This window comes from Pseudomyrmex gracilis, unplaced genomic scaffold, assembly GCF_002006095.1.
Source record: "Pseudomyrmex gracilis isolate BER0280 unplaced genomic scaffold, ASM200609v1 scaffold_15, whole genome shotgun sequence".
Taxonomy (NCBI): Eukaryota; Metazoa; Arthropoda; class Insecta; order Hymenoptera; family Formicidae; genus Pseudomyrmex; species Pseudomyrmex gracilis.
The window spans coordinates 321215-338166 of NW_018020599.1; the positions used below are offsets into that span (position 1 = coordinate 321215).

Genomic DNA, 16952 nt, shown 5'->3' on the forward strand with positions numbered 1-16952 from the left:
AAAAAAAAAAAAAAAAAAAAAAAAAAAACGAGGAAGTCGAATAGAAAAAAACGCAACGCGGACGGAGCGCGTCCGCGTGCTCCGTCGGATCATTGCTTTTTAACTATTTCGCTCGATGTGTTGTTTCCTTCTCTCGTTGTAAAAAATACGCGGAGCGTAATATCGCGACTCTCTGTAATATCTCTCTCGGCGTAAGCGATTGAGAGTGTTCGCCGTAATCGTCGCAGTCGTTACTTGGTGCGCGCGACGAAGCGCGAAATATACGCTGTATCTCGAAATTATGGATGGTCGCGCTCTTGCGAAGTTTTGTCGTAGAAATTTCACGACGCGCTCGAGAGGGAACTACCATGTGAGCAGGAGACGTTTGTCTCATGTAGTATTAATTTATAAAGCCGCGCCTAACAACCGCGGATCGCGCGATACTTTACTACGACGGCTTTTTGATCGATCGATCGCGATCGGGAGGAAGCTGCGGAATTGCCGCTTGGCAAATTTTCGCTAAACGCCGTCGTGTGCACGTCTCTTCCGCGATTTCGTGTGTTCACTGAACAGTCGCGTCCAAAATTCGCATGTGGAAACTTTGCTTCTTGATAAAACACGAAACGGTCCTCACGGTCGCGCTGTTATTTCCAGTCGAGAAAGAAACCAAATGTGTAAGTGCGCGATTTCGCAAACGGCCGACACGTTGCGAGCTATTCTACATCTCTTGTACATTTACGCCGAACTATTTGCATTTTACTGGCGCGATACGACGCGGACTGCAGGAAATAGCGAGAAGCTGCGGATGATGTTGTTGCTTCGGACGTCGCTAGGAGCGAGCAAGGCGAAGACGACAACGATGACGACAACGACGTGAAGGAAGAAGAGGATGACGACGCATTACCGGCGCATGGTCGACCTACCCTTTCGCAACGTGCTCACTCGCATATACACCGCACGACAGGAACATGCGAATGGAAACGCCCAGAAACACGGTGCAACGCCCTGCGACCAAGTATCCGGACCGGTATCACGATGCGAGGATTACGATAATATCCGCGAGGCTCGAATTCTCGAAAACGGTCGCGGTTCGAAGGCGAAATTGGATCGCGTAACCGACGTTCGAGCACTAGAAAGGAACGTATCGATTCCCGATGTTGTTGTGCTTCGTAGGAGGCAACTTTATCGAGACTGCATTTGAAAAACCGTAAGAAGAATGGTTCGAATAGCTTTGCTCCTTATCTTTGAATTTTTTCTTCTCTTGCTTTTTAGTAAAAAAGATACGTCTGCATTGTATCGTCTAAAGACAATCGTCGAAAAAGCAGTAATTTCGAGAGAACCGTACATTTTTATACTTTTCACAAATAAAAAATGAATTGTTTTGTTTTAGAGCCTTCAAGGTTGATTATCCTGAAAGCAATCGCGATAATTTCGGTTCGATGCATTAACGATTAAATAGAGAGCTAAATGATTTCGCCGATGTGTTTCGCGCCAATATCACGCATAGCTCCCTTATCTTGCTGAGGAAGTCTAATGAAATTCCATAGCGCACTGTGCAATTTCGCACATTAATTGACACCGGAGAGACCTCGCTTTGCAATAATGTCACGATCTTCATTCATCATCCGGATACGTTGGCGCGGTGTGTGTTGCATCCCGGAATGCACCTACAAACATCATCTATGAATCAACCAAATGGAAGAATGCATCCGAGGCTCTTGCAAGCAACGTTGCACATATTTGTCATTCTTCGTCGTTGCAGCTCCGCGCGCGCGAAATTTCCCTCGTAACGCCGGCTTGAAAAACTTCAAACTTTCTAACAAAGCGCGAGCGAGCTCTCCCACATCTCCTCCCGTTCCAGAAATCAAAAATTCTATTATGTTTGCCACGTACGCGCGTCGTCGTCGTGGGGTGTAATCCAAGCATATTTTACAGAAGAGAAGAGCCGATATTCGGCGTGTCACCGGGGCGGAATTGTGCGGGACTCGCAAAAGTGGCATTCGCGCTTGCGATGCATTCTTTGCGCGCTGGTTTCTCAGTTCCTGAAATGCACCGCTCGGGGAGCGACGCGTCCGTCAAAATCTCGATTGTCGACGTCTGTTTCCGCAAAATTTGTGCCGCACTATCTTTTCGAGGTTTCAGACGTACATACGACCCCGAATCGTTTCTTATCATGTATATATATGTCCCGTATACCTCGAGTCACGCGCTCTCTACGATTTTTCTTTTTCCGAGTCGCACATTTTCCGTTGCTTTTCTTTCCCGACGACGCGCGGGAGGAGAGAAACATTTATTCCCCAAGCAGACCGCCAAGTCGTTCAACGACTTCTTCCAACGACAGTTTCTTCTTCCTCGATAATCTTTCATGATATAGCCCGCGCCAAGTAGTTTACACTATACCTCGCTGGCTGACTGAGTGTGTGTGTGTGTGTGTGTGTGTGCAATCTGCTTAAGTTTCCAAAACGATGCTAAAGTAATTTCGTGGGCCGCAACGTTCCTGAAATATGTGCTTCGCAAATACATAAATTGCGCGACTCGGAATATTTCTTGTTGTGTTATTATATTTCTTAACGGTTTTAATTTTTTTAAGTATGGTTTTTTAGAGGAACAAGCATCGAAATTATTAAAATATGACAAACTTCAATATCTGTGATATGACATGATAATACGATGAAAAGAATTTCTTTATTTCATTTATATTGTCATAAAACTTATATTGTCAATTCGCGATGTAGCAACATTTTTGTGTCGCAGCCGTAGTTACCACGAGGTTCGTAATCTTTTTGTAAACGTCGTATAAAAAAGAACGTCGTTTTTCCCTTCCGGAATGTCATATTTCGTCGCAGGACATTCGATGTGCATATGTTTTGCCAACATCTTCGTAGATGACGCTCTATTGTATCCGGTGGCTGAAAGTCTCCGAGTTTTTCATTTTGTTTCTTTTTCCAACCACCTCTGCTCTGTCCCAACTCCACCGTCCCAGTTGTTTGAACAACGAGGGGTGGATATTATTCCCGCGGGATCTTTCCAGTCGTCTTACGACTTCCTTCGAGGGTAGTCTCTTTTTCAGGACTGCGCGCCGTACTGAAAGATACTTCTTGCAAAATCCTTCCTGTGATATTTAATATCGAAAATTATTCACCGAGAATTTAAAATGGTGAATTAAAAACTTTTTATATATGTAAAAAAAACTAGACCACGTATAGGAATTTTTAAATTTAAGAATTAAAGACTATTATTCATGTAAAAACTGTGTTCCACACATATTTTAATATAGCTTTTATTAAGATTGCTTATTACCTATATATAGAGAGAGATTGTGCGACGTAGAATCAAAGGATATTAATGAAACATTAAATGAGAACTTGCTTCGAGCTGTTTAATTTTATACGGCGGTTTAATTGCATTAAAGAGACAAAGTAACATTGTTACAATATTTTACGATTTCTAAAAGATAATGCATAATTAATCTAAGTATTTTATATTTTTCTGTGCTTTATATCTTTTCTCTTCGAGATCTTATATCTTTTTTTTTTTTTTTTTTTAAGTTCTTACTTTGATGCATTTTCCGGTCAAACGTGTTGAACTTGCTTTAAAGACTAAGCGAATATTATTTCAGCGCTGTTAACCACCATTATGAGACTCTCGCCACAAGAAAGATATTTTTGTCCTCTCTTCCTTTCGCGAAATATTACTTCAAATCTTAAATAATACGAAAAGCGGAAGTAGCTTCTTGCAGCTTTACTAACTGCGCTTAACGACTATGGGCAAAGCAGTATGAAAATTTCAACAATATCCGAGCGTTCTCACTCGACGCGGTCGCTATTATATTATAATGGCGCGACACGGATTTTACATTAGCCGTTACAGAAATTAAATTAAAAGTACTTCACACATATTATAACGATTCGATCGGATATGGTTTCTCCTCGCTTGAACAACGAAACTTCGATCACTTCAAAGAAAGGATCACTTACGTTCAAAAAAGATCGTTTCTCCGCAGTTGGCGGTGAGAGTGAAGACCTTTCTTTCTGGCGACGGGTGTTTCTCACGGTACGCGCTTCGCCACGTCGGAAGATTCCAATTCGGCGGGGGTGCCAACGCTCGCGTAAGATGTAAATAATGTTTTCGCCTCCGGTGCATTCCGCATGCATCGAAAATCTGAGAGAAACGAATGTCGCGCGCGTATCCACGCGCATCGACCGCGACATCGTCAACGTTGTGTGCCGGGGGAGGGTAACACATCTCGGCACCGATACATCCATTTCCGTGAAATTTTCGAGCGCATACCGGCTCCCAGGAATTCTCTCGACATATGTCTTCCAACACGATTTCCTTCTCTTTCGTACGTTCTCTCGTTCTCGCTCTTTGCGTGGGTATATATATATATATATATCGCGAGAGCACCGTCGTCGACTCTTAAACCCACGCGATCCCACTTTATTTTCCCATTCGCGACCATTTCTCTCCTTCATTCTCTCTCCGTCCCGAATCCAAGAGCGGTTCCGGTTGTTTGAACAACGGCGCGAATATTATTCCGCCGATTACGTGCGACTTTTCCGGCTGGAAAATTTCCTTCGCGATTTTCGTCGCGCAACCGGCAGTTCGTCCGCCGACACGATGGTATTTCTTCCGAGAATTATAGACATGTACGTAGAGCGAGTCCGTGCGCGCGCCGTGTCCAAACTTTTCAACGCGAAGACAATTCTCTCGGGCGTTCTTCCGCTCCGCAGTGCTCTCTCTTCGGCTCTTCACTTCGACACGCGAAGCGAAGTACGCGATCAAAATTTTCTTATGTCGCAATGACGCGAAGAAAACTTGGCAACGCGAAGCGTCACGTCTCTTCGGAGAAGTGCGCGAAATGCAGGTCAAGAACGATTTGCAAAGGTACAATTCTCCAAGTAATTGTCCGAGCGCTTTGCTCCCGCTGTTTAATGTATTTCTTTTCTCTGATGCTTATTGCAGATACAACACATAGCCTATTGTTATTTTATTTCAAAAAAAAAAAAAAAAAAAGATGATTGGACCAAATCTCTTTTATTGTCAATATGGAAATTTAAAGATATAATAAATTATGTCGAGATGAGAACATATTTAAAACATGACCTTCGCAACGAGGACATCTTTTATCTACCTAAGCCTTTTTACCTCAGAAGGTAATAAGGGTGTATATATATAAGCAAAAATATTTTTATAGCATCCCGCAGTGGCGGAAGGGCTACGAATAATTCAGATGCTCGCTAAACCTTGGCTTTTATCAGGCGACACAGAAATGAGAAAGGGTTAATTTGCAAGTTTCATAGAATTCTCTCTTTCTCTTCTCTTGAAGGCTCGAAAGGCTTATCGCAATAAATAGCTTAGATGAGGGCGGCTCGTTCGACCTTCCCCGTAGGCCTTTCATCTCGCAAAACTTGTCTCGTTCGCTCCCGCTCTTTCTCTCCGGCACAGCCTAGGGGATACAATGTAGAATCGTTATCACTTTATCAAAGTCAGTGGCTGCGCTCGCGCCGACAGGAGAAAGACCGCGCTTTCAACCGGCCGTATCGTTTATTAACGGCTTAACGGCGGGCAACGTATATTGCATTAAGGTACGAAAATACCGCGCCGATTAAACTGTTAGCACACGCTGTAAGTAACAAAACAGAAAAAAAAAAAGAGATCATTCCGTCGTGAACAACGCGCGAACAAAAAAAACGGGCTTGCTTCTGCGACATATTTAAAGCGCGGCGCCGTGGTAATAGGATAGCGACGCGACGAAAAGCAGTTTAGACGAGAAAACAAAATCCTCTCTCTTAACCCGTACGGTTTCCACCGATAAATTTTTTGGTCAAATTGCATTCGCATGGTAATTTGATACCTCACGCGTGTGTGGCCATTTGCACATACATAAGTTAGCTCTAACGTAGGTAGGTAGATATTTCTACCACTGGAGCGCGCGAAATAAAATGGCTGATAAAAAATTTATGCAAAGCGACACGTATGAGGAGTCGTCGGTTCTGTTAATTCGCGTGTCACGGATTATTGACGCTTGAATTTTAAGCGCGAATTTCGAGGGCAATAGGTCGAAAGGGCAGAGACAAACGCCGACGGTGCTTATCGAACGCGCGATATCCGGTTTAGTCAGCTGAAATCCACTTTGAAGCGCGTTCTCGATCGGCGACCGGCTTCACATTGCTATCGAGCGATCCATTCCCCATCGGGAGATCGCGATTTGAATGGTAATCACCCGACGCGCGGGCGATACGTAAGCCACTAACGTCTTCCATGCAAATAGACATGACTTTACCTGTCCACGCACGTATGCGTTTCCCGCGAGTGCGCGGCAGCACATCGAGCCCTCTCACACGACTCGCGAACACGAGGATATATGTATATCTACTCTACCCGAGACGAGATTGCATTTGCCGCAGTGCGGGACGGAGATATGTTGTACGACCTGTTCAACGGTGTACTTTTGAAGCTCCGTTGTTGCCTGCACGAGAGTCGTTCGCACAGTCTTGCGATGGTCGTCGTGTTTCTCCCGTCTAAAATTACCGGAATAAATGGCCGAGGGCACGCACTGCTTTCTGCCGTGCTTAGCCCAAACTAATTGTTTGTTTTTTCTTGCCCTTTCTCGCGCTTGGCAGCTAAATTGTATCTTCCACAAAGTGGCGCGATAAAACCGAGTAAAAATGTAGGAGACATTTTTCAACAAAGCATCCTTAATAATAAACGCTTATATCTCTATTTTTTACACCCACTTTGTTTTAATCAGTGTAATGATATTATTTTTGCGACTGTTCTATGTACGTACAGAAATTTTGCCACGTTTGTAAAAATATGTTGTTACAGTATATGTAATAGAAAATATTGTAATGATGTTTTCAGAGTGCATCGCGTACGAATCGCACGTTTTCGTGGCGGATACCTCGCAAGAACTCACAATGAGAACGCCGGAAATCGGTGGTCCATACTTCGACCCAACAATGATGTCGAACATCACCGGTTTGGCTGGAGAAACGATTCAACTGGCGTGCAAAGTGGAGAATCTCGGAAACAAAACGGTATGTTTAAGATACATCTCTTTTATCTTTTTTGAAATATATTTCTTTGTTTCTATATAAAAGAAAAAATTAATTATTATTAATATAATTTTACAAATATAAAACAATAGGAAAAAACGATTCAAACAATCGAAGTTTATTATAATTACAATCGCAGAATTAAAGGGATAAATTAAATGTTGTATTTTCGCACGTTGAAATTATTGGCTCGCTTACCGTAGAATTAGGCGCCTCTCGCTGAGCAAATCTTAAACCTGAGAGACAGAGTATTTAGCGCACGCGCATATATATAGACATACACATACACACAACTCAGATTTCGGCAAGAGATATTGGCAGGTAAACACGACCGCCGACACGCCGCGTACAACGTAAGATAGACTTGTTTGAGTGGATGAAGGATTGGAAAGCAATGCACCGAGACGAGATCGACATTTTCGAGATGCCAAGCGAAGGAGAAACGAACGGCATCCATCGTCCGCGGAATTAACCGGAAAATTATATGAAGAGAAAATACAACACAAACATAGAAAAACATTTTTATATTTTACTATAAAGTCAGTGTAGCGAAAAAGAAGAGAAAGACACGACGGAATCTTGCGCGGTTTATAGTCAAGTACGAAAACTTTGCGTCATTTTATTCCAGGTACGTAATTTATTGCAATCGCGAATATAAAGGAGACCCCAACTTCTAATTAGACTTCGACAGTTGTTAATTAAGTTAGACCATTTCGGTCGTTTCGCAACGATCCTCGTAAAAGCAAAATTTTTCGCGGTTAAATCGGTGTTTCGAGTGGGTGGATAAATTAACTGGAAAGGCGGACACGATCCTTGGGGAATTTATCTTCCACTCCGGGACCTTCGGGGCGTCCTCGAGTATTAACGGTTCGTGGCACTACTACTTCGGGATTATCGTAGCAGTTAAGTAGAAAAGGACGATCTTTGTCGGGCTACGTCTTCATGCAGACTCGGTCGGGAGAGGTCAGAGTTTTAATCCCGGCGCTCATCTCTATGCAAAGCCCGGTCTTCGCAGCAGCGTCAACCTCAACTACGTGTGTATCATTTAATACGTTCCGTTAACATTATGCGTTTATCTATACGCTCTTGTAAGTTAAGACACTTGGAAAACTTGCCATTCATAAACATCGATCAGTAACCGAGACACGCTGTAAAAAACGAGACGATGTGTTTACATATACGATATATTTATATACAACATGTACGATATCTTGTTGTCGTTGTGTGGACTTAAACCGATGGTGACGATGCACAATATTGCATTGTCGGTTGCGTGAATATATATCCGTGTGCACACGTGCGCATACGTATAAGAGCATGTAAATTAGTGCCGCGAAGGAATGTCGGTGAAATTGCGGTTGCACGCGCGGGCACCGAAATTACCCGGGGAGAGAAACCGTCGAAAACGTCGAGGAAGCACGAAGATATGAAGAAGCCGAAAACGATGAAGTTACGTGAAAAAGTTGCGCCCGAGGCGGGACCAGGCGGTGAGAATAAGCGCCCACACCAGGGACGATATTAACTCCGGAAGTCGGGTTCCTTTCTCACGGTGCATGCAAAAAGATTTCGAGAGAAAGAAAGAGCAGCAATCGCCCTTATGGCAGCCACGGTGCGTTTCTTGGATTTTATCCGCTCGCATATTTCTCCGCCGAAGCGGAGCGCGCACAGCCGCGTTCTCCCTCTCTCTTCCTCTCGCGCGGCTGGTCCCGTATCGTGAATTTTATTACGCGGAAAAAGTTTCCTCCGAGTAGCGGCGGCGGGCCGCCTGTTAGACGACGGTGGTGCGCGTTCTTTTCTTTTTTGCGAAAAGTATATTAAGCACGCCGGCATATTCGAGCGACAATCGCATTATACCCGGGCTCTCGCACAGTTTATATTTCCGATTATACTCGAGCGCAAATGCGCGAAATATAAGCTTTAGCTCGGGCTCGATCAACGCCCGCGTTGATGTATACGCGCGGCGCGCATTACACATCGCGGAATACGGAAAATAACATTTACGCTCTGTTACCATAAATATTAGTTAATGTAGCAAAGCTTCAACTGATTCCTCCATGTCCGCGTACGTTCTCTCTGCGTGCGCGGTAGAATGGGGGATAAAGATTCACTTACACCCGCGCTAATTAATGTTTATGGGAGCAACGTTACAAGGCGAGTGTTTTGAATGCAGACGTTAAGACAAAGGCAGGCAGATTACTGTGTATTATTAAGCGAATCACGAATTAGTACACAATGATACGATTTCTGCAAATATGAGTTTCATTATCCGTAACTGAAATTATCTGCATGCGTGCGTTATTGCCGCATGAATAAACGCTTGGATATTTCGCACTGAGAAAATTAGAGGGTGATATTGTTTTCGATTTAGTCGTTATGAATGTAGCGAGCGCGCGGTATTTAAAAGGAATATGATTTTCATAAAATCACGAGCGAAATCTACGGGTGTAAGCTATTAAATCGCAGCAGTAAAAACCATTAAAGTTATTAAAGCGACGGGTTTCGGTCGTTAAAGGCGCAATTCCCGTCTTGTCCGCACGGGAGGATTGCTCGGGTTATACGAATGTTATGACAGCTCCGAATCATCGGTCGGAATCTTGTTCTAATTAACGGCTTTGTGAACTCTGCAGCGTTATCCGAACTTGGCAAATGTCATTTTACACTCTTCATCGGTCATACTAGTTCATTTCGCCGCTATTGGATCAAAGTAATGAACGATGTAATATCGTAACGAGCGTCGCGTTCACATTTCCGCGAGATATATTATCGATATATATAATTTATATAATAATACAGTTTATTACGATTAATAAATTTCCGGCACAATGGCTGTTCCCCTTCTCTCTCCCCGCCCCAGTCATAGGAACGCGTTTCATAATTTCCCGCGAAAGCTATGCGAGCAAATTCGCCGCGCCTATTCGCCTATAAATAATTGCAAACTAGAGGAGTCGTCGTTGCGCCGAGATTGTAGTCGTACATCACACGGGGTTATACAGCATTAAACAAAGACATGAAGTATTCCAGCTGCGGCGAATCTACTGCACTCGTAAATTTCTCGGGGCTAGGAAAAGGGAGAGTATAAAGTTTTATCGTCCAATCTTATGAGCAACAGGGCGTGAGGAGCGGTGATAGTTAGCAATACGTGCTGCTCGCGGTAGGTAACTCAAGATTTCTGCGTTAAGATTGTAGAGAAAACCAACATACTTTTCCAACCTGTTGTTAACCACGGTAATAAAATTTGAAACGCGCTCGTAAATACTTTCTTCTTATTTGACACGATGAAAATTTGACGGAAATTAGTAGTATCTTTTTAATATTTGGATCTCGCGATTGTGTGTGCTCAGATCTCGTGGGTGAGACACCGTGACATTCACCTGCTGACAGTTGGTCGTTACACTTACACGAGCGATCAGCGTTTCGAGGCGATGTACAATCCGCAAACGGAGGAATGGATCCTCAAAATAAGATATCCGCAACGAAAGGATTCCGGTATCTACGAGTGCCAAATATCCACAACACCGCCCATCGGCCGCTCTGTTTCTCTCTCCGTAATCGGTAAGTTCTGTCATATAGTGTTAGAAAATTCCAAAACTGACGGCTATTGTAGTAGTACCAGAGATAACGTGAGAACTTGCGTGGTAATGCCGTGCATTAAGTGATAAATATTTTGTAATTATTGACAGTACTCGACAATACACAGAGAAACAAAACGAAGCATGACCATCTTATACACAATAGAATACACATATGAGAAGTGTGAGAAATAACGCATGAAAATCAAACTTGAAAATTAAAGAAAAGAAAAAGTGGAAAAACAACACGTGACGTAAAGTCACGTGACCTATATATAAGTTAATTTGTTAAATTTTTTCCGTCTCTGCTACCGTGCTTCTTGAGTAACCTTAATGTGTGATTTATCAAAGTAAATTTTATTAAATGATGTGCTTTGTTATACTCGAAGTTTCTCAGTTGACATTTAAAGCGATATATTTTTTATATAATGAACGCGGTATCTATAAATATTCATATCGCTAAAAAGTATGCAAACGAGACAAAACAACATTTTTCATGAACAGAAAGAAAGAACATTCTTACCTTGCTCAAGATATTCTTTTAATGAAGGAATTGTTTATTCAACTTGCTGTATAAATAATTCGGATTGATATTACATTCTTTTAGATAAATGTCTTGAAAAGCAACGGGAGATCTGGTCTAAACGATTACAAATGGCTTCTGCATAAATCTAGAAAAACGTGCAGATCAAATTGTTATTTAACAAAGATAGAGCGTGTCGAACAGAATATATCGGAACTTTATTTATTGTCGCCAATAGTCATCTCTCACTTGAACAGAAAATCCGTGTTAATTTCGACGGAAGTTCTTTCTTTGATTTATCGCGATTAATCAGACATCGTGACGAAGTTTTCATCGATCATTCTGAATAATCCAAATTATGTGAAACAGGTTTCGAAAGAAAAAATCACAGAATGATCTTTTAACTTTTTCTCGCTCAAACTTTGCTGATCATTTTAAGCACTGCGAATGGTAAAAGTTAGAAGGTAGTAAGTAGGCCTCACGGGAACGGTCAGACAATCGAGGGAATTGTAAATCAATGCGAAAAAGTTACTTGGGGAAATATTACTAGCGCGTGCGGCAAACAAACGTGGACACATTGACCACGATCTACGAGGAGCGAACGATCGTACTTTTGCATGTGTCAAGTGCGAAAATATATTGTACGTTCCGGAATGGTGTGACCTTTGGAACGAACGGATAAAATCTTTATTTTGATTTGCATACACATAAGTCGATTATAGCTCTGTGATAAGCGTTTTCTCAAGACAAATTGAATTCGTAATTCTTCACGAAATGTTTTATTAAAATTTTTATACGCGTCTGTATATATTACCACGAGCTACATACAATAATTTATCGAGCACAGATTCGGAAAATTCTTTGGTTTGAAAAATCGAGGAGCATCGCGACTTTATATCTCGTGATTGAAATGTGATCTACAGACGAGATAAAAAAAAAAAAAAAAAAAGAAGTTCCGCCAGAGAAGAACATCGAGAGAGGCAACGAAGGAACGATCGGCATTCGTGTCTCGCACGAACAAATCAAGCGACAGACGTTTTCCTCTGTGACATCCGGATTCCCTTGATGGGTATCGATCGAATCCTCTGAAATTCTTGGTCAACAGAGCATCCTTCCTTTGATTCATCAAATCCTCGAGTTGGCGGGAGCTTATCGTGATTCGTCTTTGAGGGATAACGTTGTCAAGAACCGGCAAGGCGTTTTCACGAACACGAGTCACGAGCGTGGCCAATTATCGCGAAGCTAATGAAGCCTTTTTTCCTCGAGAAAAGAGGGTGGGAAGGCTCGAGAAAGAAGAATCGACGGCTACTTTGCCGATCTTCTTCTTGTCTCCTGACTCCATCCATCACAGCGTTTTACTCCTCTCTTACCTCGCTTCTAGCTCCTTCTTCTCTCCTCTATCAGTTGAAGCCTGTCATTTTTTTTTCTGTCAAATTTTCCGCGTGCTTCATATTTCTCAGACGTGAAATTACTAATCTTATCTCTGATGTTCTCGATATTATTTTCTTGTAAATGTTAATTTTAGATCATGTGAAAATTGTTAAATACTAGGTAGTTGTGTTAAAATTAAAAAGATTTGCGTTTGTAAAATTTCTTCGGTAAAAGAAAACTTTTCGATTTTTCAAAAAAGTTGGTTAAAAGTTCGATCTCGCAACTTTCATCTTTTCTATTATTCCTCGAGGAGAAATTGCACGATCATCGCAGGTTGGCCAGAAAGCGAATATCCGTTCAATTTTCCGCACGCTTACTTGTTTGTGTGTATTTCGAATTTTACGAAATGGCGCGACGTGATGACGCGAAAAAGGGAATAAATTGCGTCTGAGCGACGTGACCCGTTTGTAACTTCCCTTCGATCTTCGTCCATTTAATAAAGACAGCGAGCCGGGGCGACATGGAGCAGATCGAAAAACAATAGTCGACCTTTCAGCGGCATTCTCGGCACGCGATGCCCGTGAAATTGTGGCGACAAATTGAGCCTTTCCGGGGAGCGAACGACTCTTCTGCGACGTTGCGTTTCTCGTTCGCCTTCCATCGCGATCCGCGTCGACTGCCTGAAAAGACACCGATCTCTCGCTGCCTTTTCGCGGACTTCTTTTAACCACTTCTTTCGTCTTTCTTTTCGTCCTCGTCCTCATGTCGCTGTCGGTGCTTTCCGCTGTCGCGATTGATGTCGCCCAGGGCTTACATCGTTTGGCTTGAAAGCTCGATTTTTAAACGGTTCGACGTTTACCGTGAGAGGTGGCGTGTAAAGATCGTTGAAGTTCTATCTAGTAAGAAATTCAAGAAAATTGCGAAGCTATATACTTGTATCGATATTGTATTACGCGCTGTCTGTCACACAGTCATGAAACAGTGATAAGAATCACGTAAGTCGCGTAATTATAGATGTCAGTTTGTACATTTATTTGCTCGTCGTAAGATTCTTTTTTCGCTAATTAAGAAAAAAGAAAGAAGAAAACCATAAAGAAAAAAAACATTAATTTACTTTCAGAAAATTTTGTTTTTTACTTTTTTGTAAAAAAAATAAATTTTTTTGTCAAACTGATTCAAAGACATCTTGACGTTCGGCGCTTCGGAATAAAAGAAATATCGCTCTTTTGAGTCGATGATGCTCACATTTCTTCTCCAACATCGTCTTCGGAGTCAAGTTTTCAACTCGAATTCCTTAATTGCACAAGGAATGAACAGCTCTTGTTCACTTTGACGATTCTCTTAACTGCTCGCTTTCGCCCCCTTCATTTGTGTTATCGCTCGCATGACGATCGCGAGCTGGAGTAGCACTATCATCCGTATAAAAGCAGGAAGCAATTCGTTACGCGAGCGTCGCGTCGTGCCGTTTGCCAATGTTAACGGCCAAAAAGTCGTCTTTGTTACCGGCCACCTTTTTCGCGGTGGTATTACACATCCTTTTATCTCGAGGTCGCTTGCAGTTCTTCTTTATCTTCCTCTCTATCTTCCGCTTCATTTCATTGCCATCTAGAAAGGCAATAAAAGACATGAAAGTTTTATCTTTTCATTTGCTCCTCTCTCCTCCCGTCTTCTTTCCTCTGTCCGGAGTTTTCTTTTCCCAGGCTCGTCGCCAGATCGTTTGATAATCAAACACAGACGCTCGACATTGTAAGTACCACGGACGGTGCTCTCTTGTTAAAACCGCTTAAATAATTCGCCGGATCGATAAATCAGTTATTTACATCCGGTCCCGTTCGTTAAGTCGTCGTTAAGTAGCGGCTTGAACGGGCCGCGCTGTTCATTTCGTGATAGAGACGAGTGCCGCAGCGCTCGCAATCCACTCTCGTTACGTCGATTGAACGACTTACTACGATTGTGCCGCCAAACGGAGTTAACGAATGATTCATTTGCATCGAAAGCCAGCGCGACGCGCGTTTGTCTACCGTCGGCCCATTCGGCACAATAACACGCGGTGCTTTCTCGTTCTTTCTCGAGTATTCGAATTGACAACTGTTCTCAGACGCGCTTTAATTGATGGAGAAAGTTTGTTGTCGCGCACGATAATCCCAAGTTGGCTCGACATCAACGAGTTGTAATGAATAATTAACATATAGAACAGTCAATTACGTATTTGTCTTTTCGTAAGACTCGGTTTCTTCGAGAGAGAGAGAGAGAGAGAGAGAGAGAGAGAGAGGGAGTCTTTTGAATTTAATTCATTTTGCTCGAAGTATTTCACCGGCCGCAGTCATTCTCAGGAAAAGTCGTTCACCGTTCCGTAAGGTCTTCTGCTTAATTCCTTTTTCCTCTGTCGCGAAGCCTGAAATTTAATTAAAGGCATTATTTTTTACTATGACTTCCCGCGCGACTCTTCCTCGTTACAGCACTTATTACTATGAAAATTATAATAAGTCTAACAAGACCGAAAATACGTCATAGAAGCCATATATAGACGAAGTCATCGCCAAAAGTGGAAATGAAATATCGTTACCGATTTTCGCTGCGGTTTTCGTGCCGCGTATATATTTCGAAAATTTCGCAGAACAATTGTGCACCGTCCTCTCTGCGCCACATAACTCGCGACTAACGATATATCGAACGTCACCTCCCATCTCGACGTTCGCCCAAGTTTCGACGGTATATGTCCGGACCGCCTTTCTCGACGCCGGTAAAGCAATATAGCGTTTTCGCCGTGAATCAATTTCGCGGCCGTCACGTACTCGGTCAAGTCGTTTCTCATTGACGCTAACGGAAAGTAAGAGAAAAAGGAATTTGCGAAAGAAGCCCCGGCGAGAAGTGGGTGGCGAAACGAGTGGGCAGTTCGTAAATAGTTTTCGTTTGTCGCAAACGTGCGTGGAAAGTTAAATCGTGCACATGCAGCATAACGAATTTACGCTACCCGGGACGCGCGTGGAAGTTCCTTAACCATTACCGAGTGGTCCGGCTGGCCGGGACATTAGGCAGCTAATTAGCGTTCACTAATTAGTTTGCGCACGGACGCGTAAACTAATGTCCCTTCGGCCGCGGGCACTATCGCAGCGCGGCGACAAAACAAACCACCGCCGAAACAAAAAAGTGCATTATCGTATCATCGCGCGTGTGCGCGCAAATATGTTGCGGTGCGGAGAAGTGTATAAGCACGTGCGGTCGTGTGTGTTGACGACCACGACAACGGGAGCCGCTGCGCTGCGCGATGTAACTGTTCGACGTTGTTCGATATGTTTTACGACGAGAACTATGCTGAACTTATTAAGGGTAACGAATGTACAGCAGCCGAATTAATTAAGGACGGCGTACTTTGTTACGCGGAGAATTTCGGATGTTCGCGCGGAACGCGCTTGCTTGCTCGCGATGAAAAATGAAGCGCATTAAACTCGTTATCGTTGTAATTCCGGCAAGTGGTATTAATAACTGCAACGCGCGGTAATAATCGGGTATATTTCTTTACTAAGTTCACCGCCGTTATATACGTACGAGAGCTCGCGCTCTTCGAGAGTTCGCGCTCTTTCTCTCTTTCTCTCTCTCTCTCTCTCTCTTTTGGAGAGACCGCGTCGCCGCGTTCGTTGCATTTATCGTCGAGGTGAGTGCTCGAAATTGCGGCCGACGCGGGCGAGCGAGTGTGGCGAGGTGTTTCTTTGAAAATTTAAAGAGGTGCCCGCGAATCCATTAAACGCAAATTTATCTACCGTGTGCATTAAGAGGCGCGCGCGATTACCAAGATTATCACGAAGCGCGCGCTGTAGGGTGAAACTCGCGGTATGCGGAAAAGCAAACGTAACGCCCGTGTTTGCTTATCGCACCTTCGACTCGTCGAAACGTCGACAAAACAAAATGAAAAACAAAAAGACGTTTGTTTCACGCGGAGATACACGAGAGAGCTGTAACAAATATCTCTTCATGAAGTTTGTTATTCGCGTGAGTAATAAACTCGGCAAGTTTAACCGACTTAAATGACGCTCGTACATAACCGTGCGCCGAATATTCAATTCGATAAGCGGAGAGCTCGGTTTAGTTTATGTACGTTCGCCGGAACTTTGTTCCGCTGGCCGAATTAATGCCGTCCACGCCGAGGTCCGGCAATGCAAATATGGTCAGTGCTTCGCGGATGACGTAGTGTATTCAATTTGTCAGAGTTTTGGGACACTTCGCGTAACCCGACCGCGCGCGCGGTAGGTCGAACTACTCCTAGAAATCCTCGGTGCGCACACACCGGCCCGCGTTGTGGAACCTTGTGCAAATCACTATTATATATATATATATATATATATATATACATATATATATAAACGACAGGATTAGGAAGTGAAATACATGAGTGGGTGGATTCCTAGGGAAAACTGAATCAAGATAATCCGACGGAGATCTATATTCGAA

General features: G+C 43.2%; 1 protein-coding gene across 9 annotated transcripts in view; it reads left to right on the forward strand.

Moving 5' to 3' along the window:
* LOC109863958 (zwei Ig domain protein zig-8-like) overlaps positions 1–16952 on the forward strand; it is a 61223-nt gene that overhangs the window by 30624 nt on the left and 13647 nt on the right. For all 9 annotated transcript variants that reach the window (XM_020444687.1, XM_020444679.1, XM_020444686.1 and 6 more), the window contains 2 exons: positions 6847–7022; positions 10382–10592. In XM_020444687.1, the coding sequence (XP_020300276.1) occupies positions 6903–7022; positions 10382–10592 (331 nt within the window). In that variant the 5' untranslated portion in view covers positions 6847–6902. The remainder of the gene's footprint in view (positions 1–6846; positions 7023–10381; positions 10593–16952) is intronic.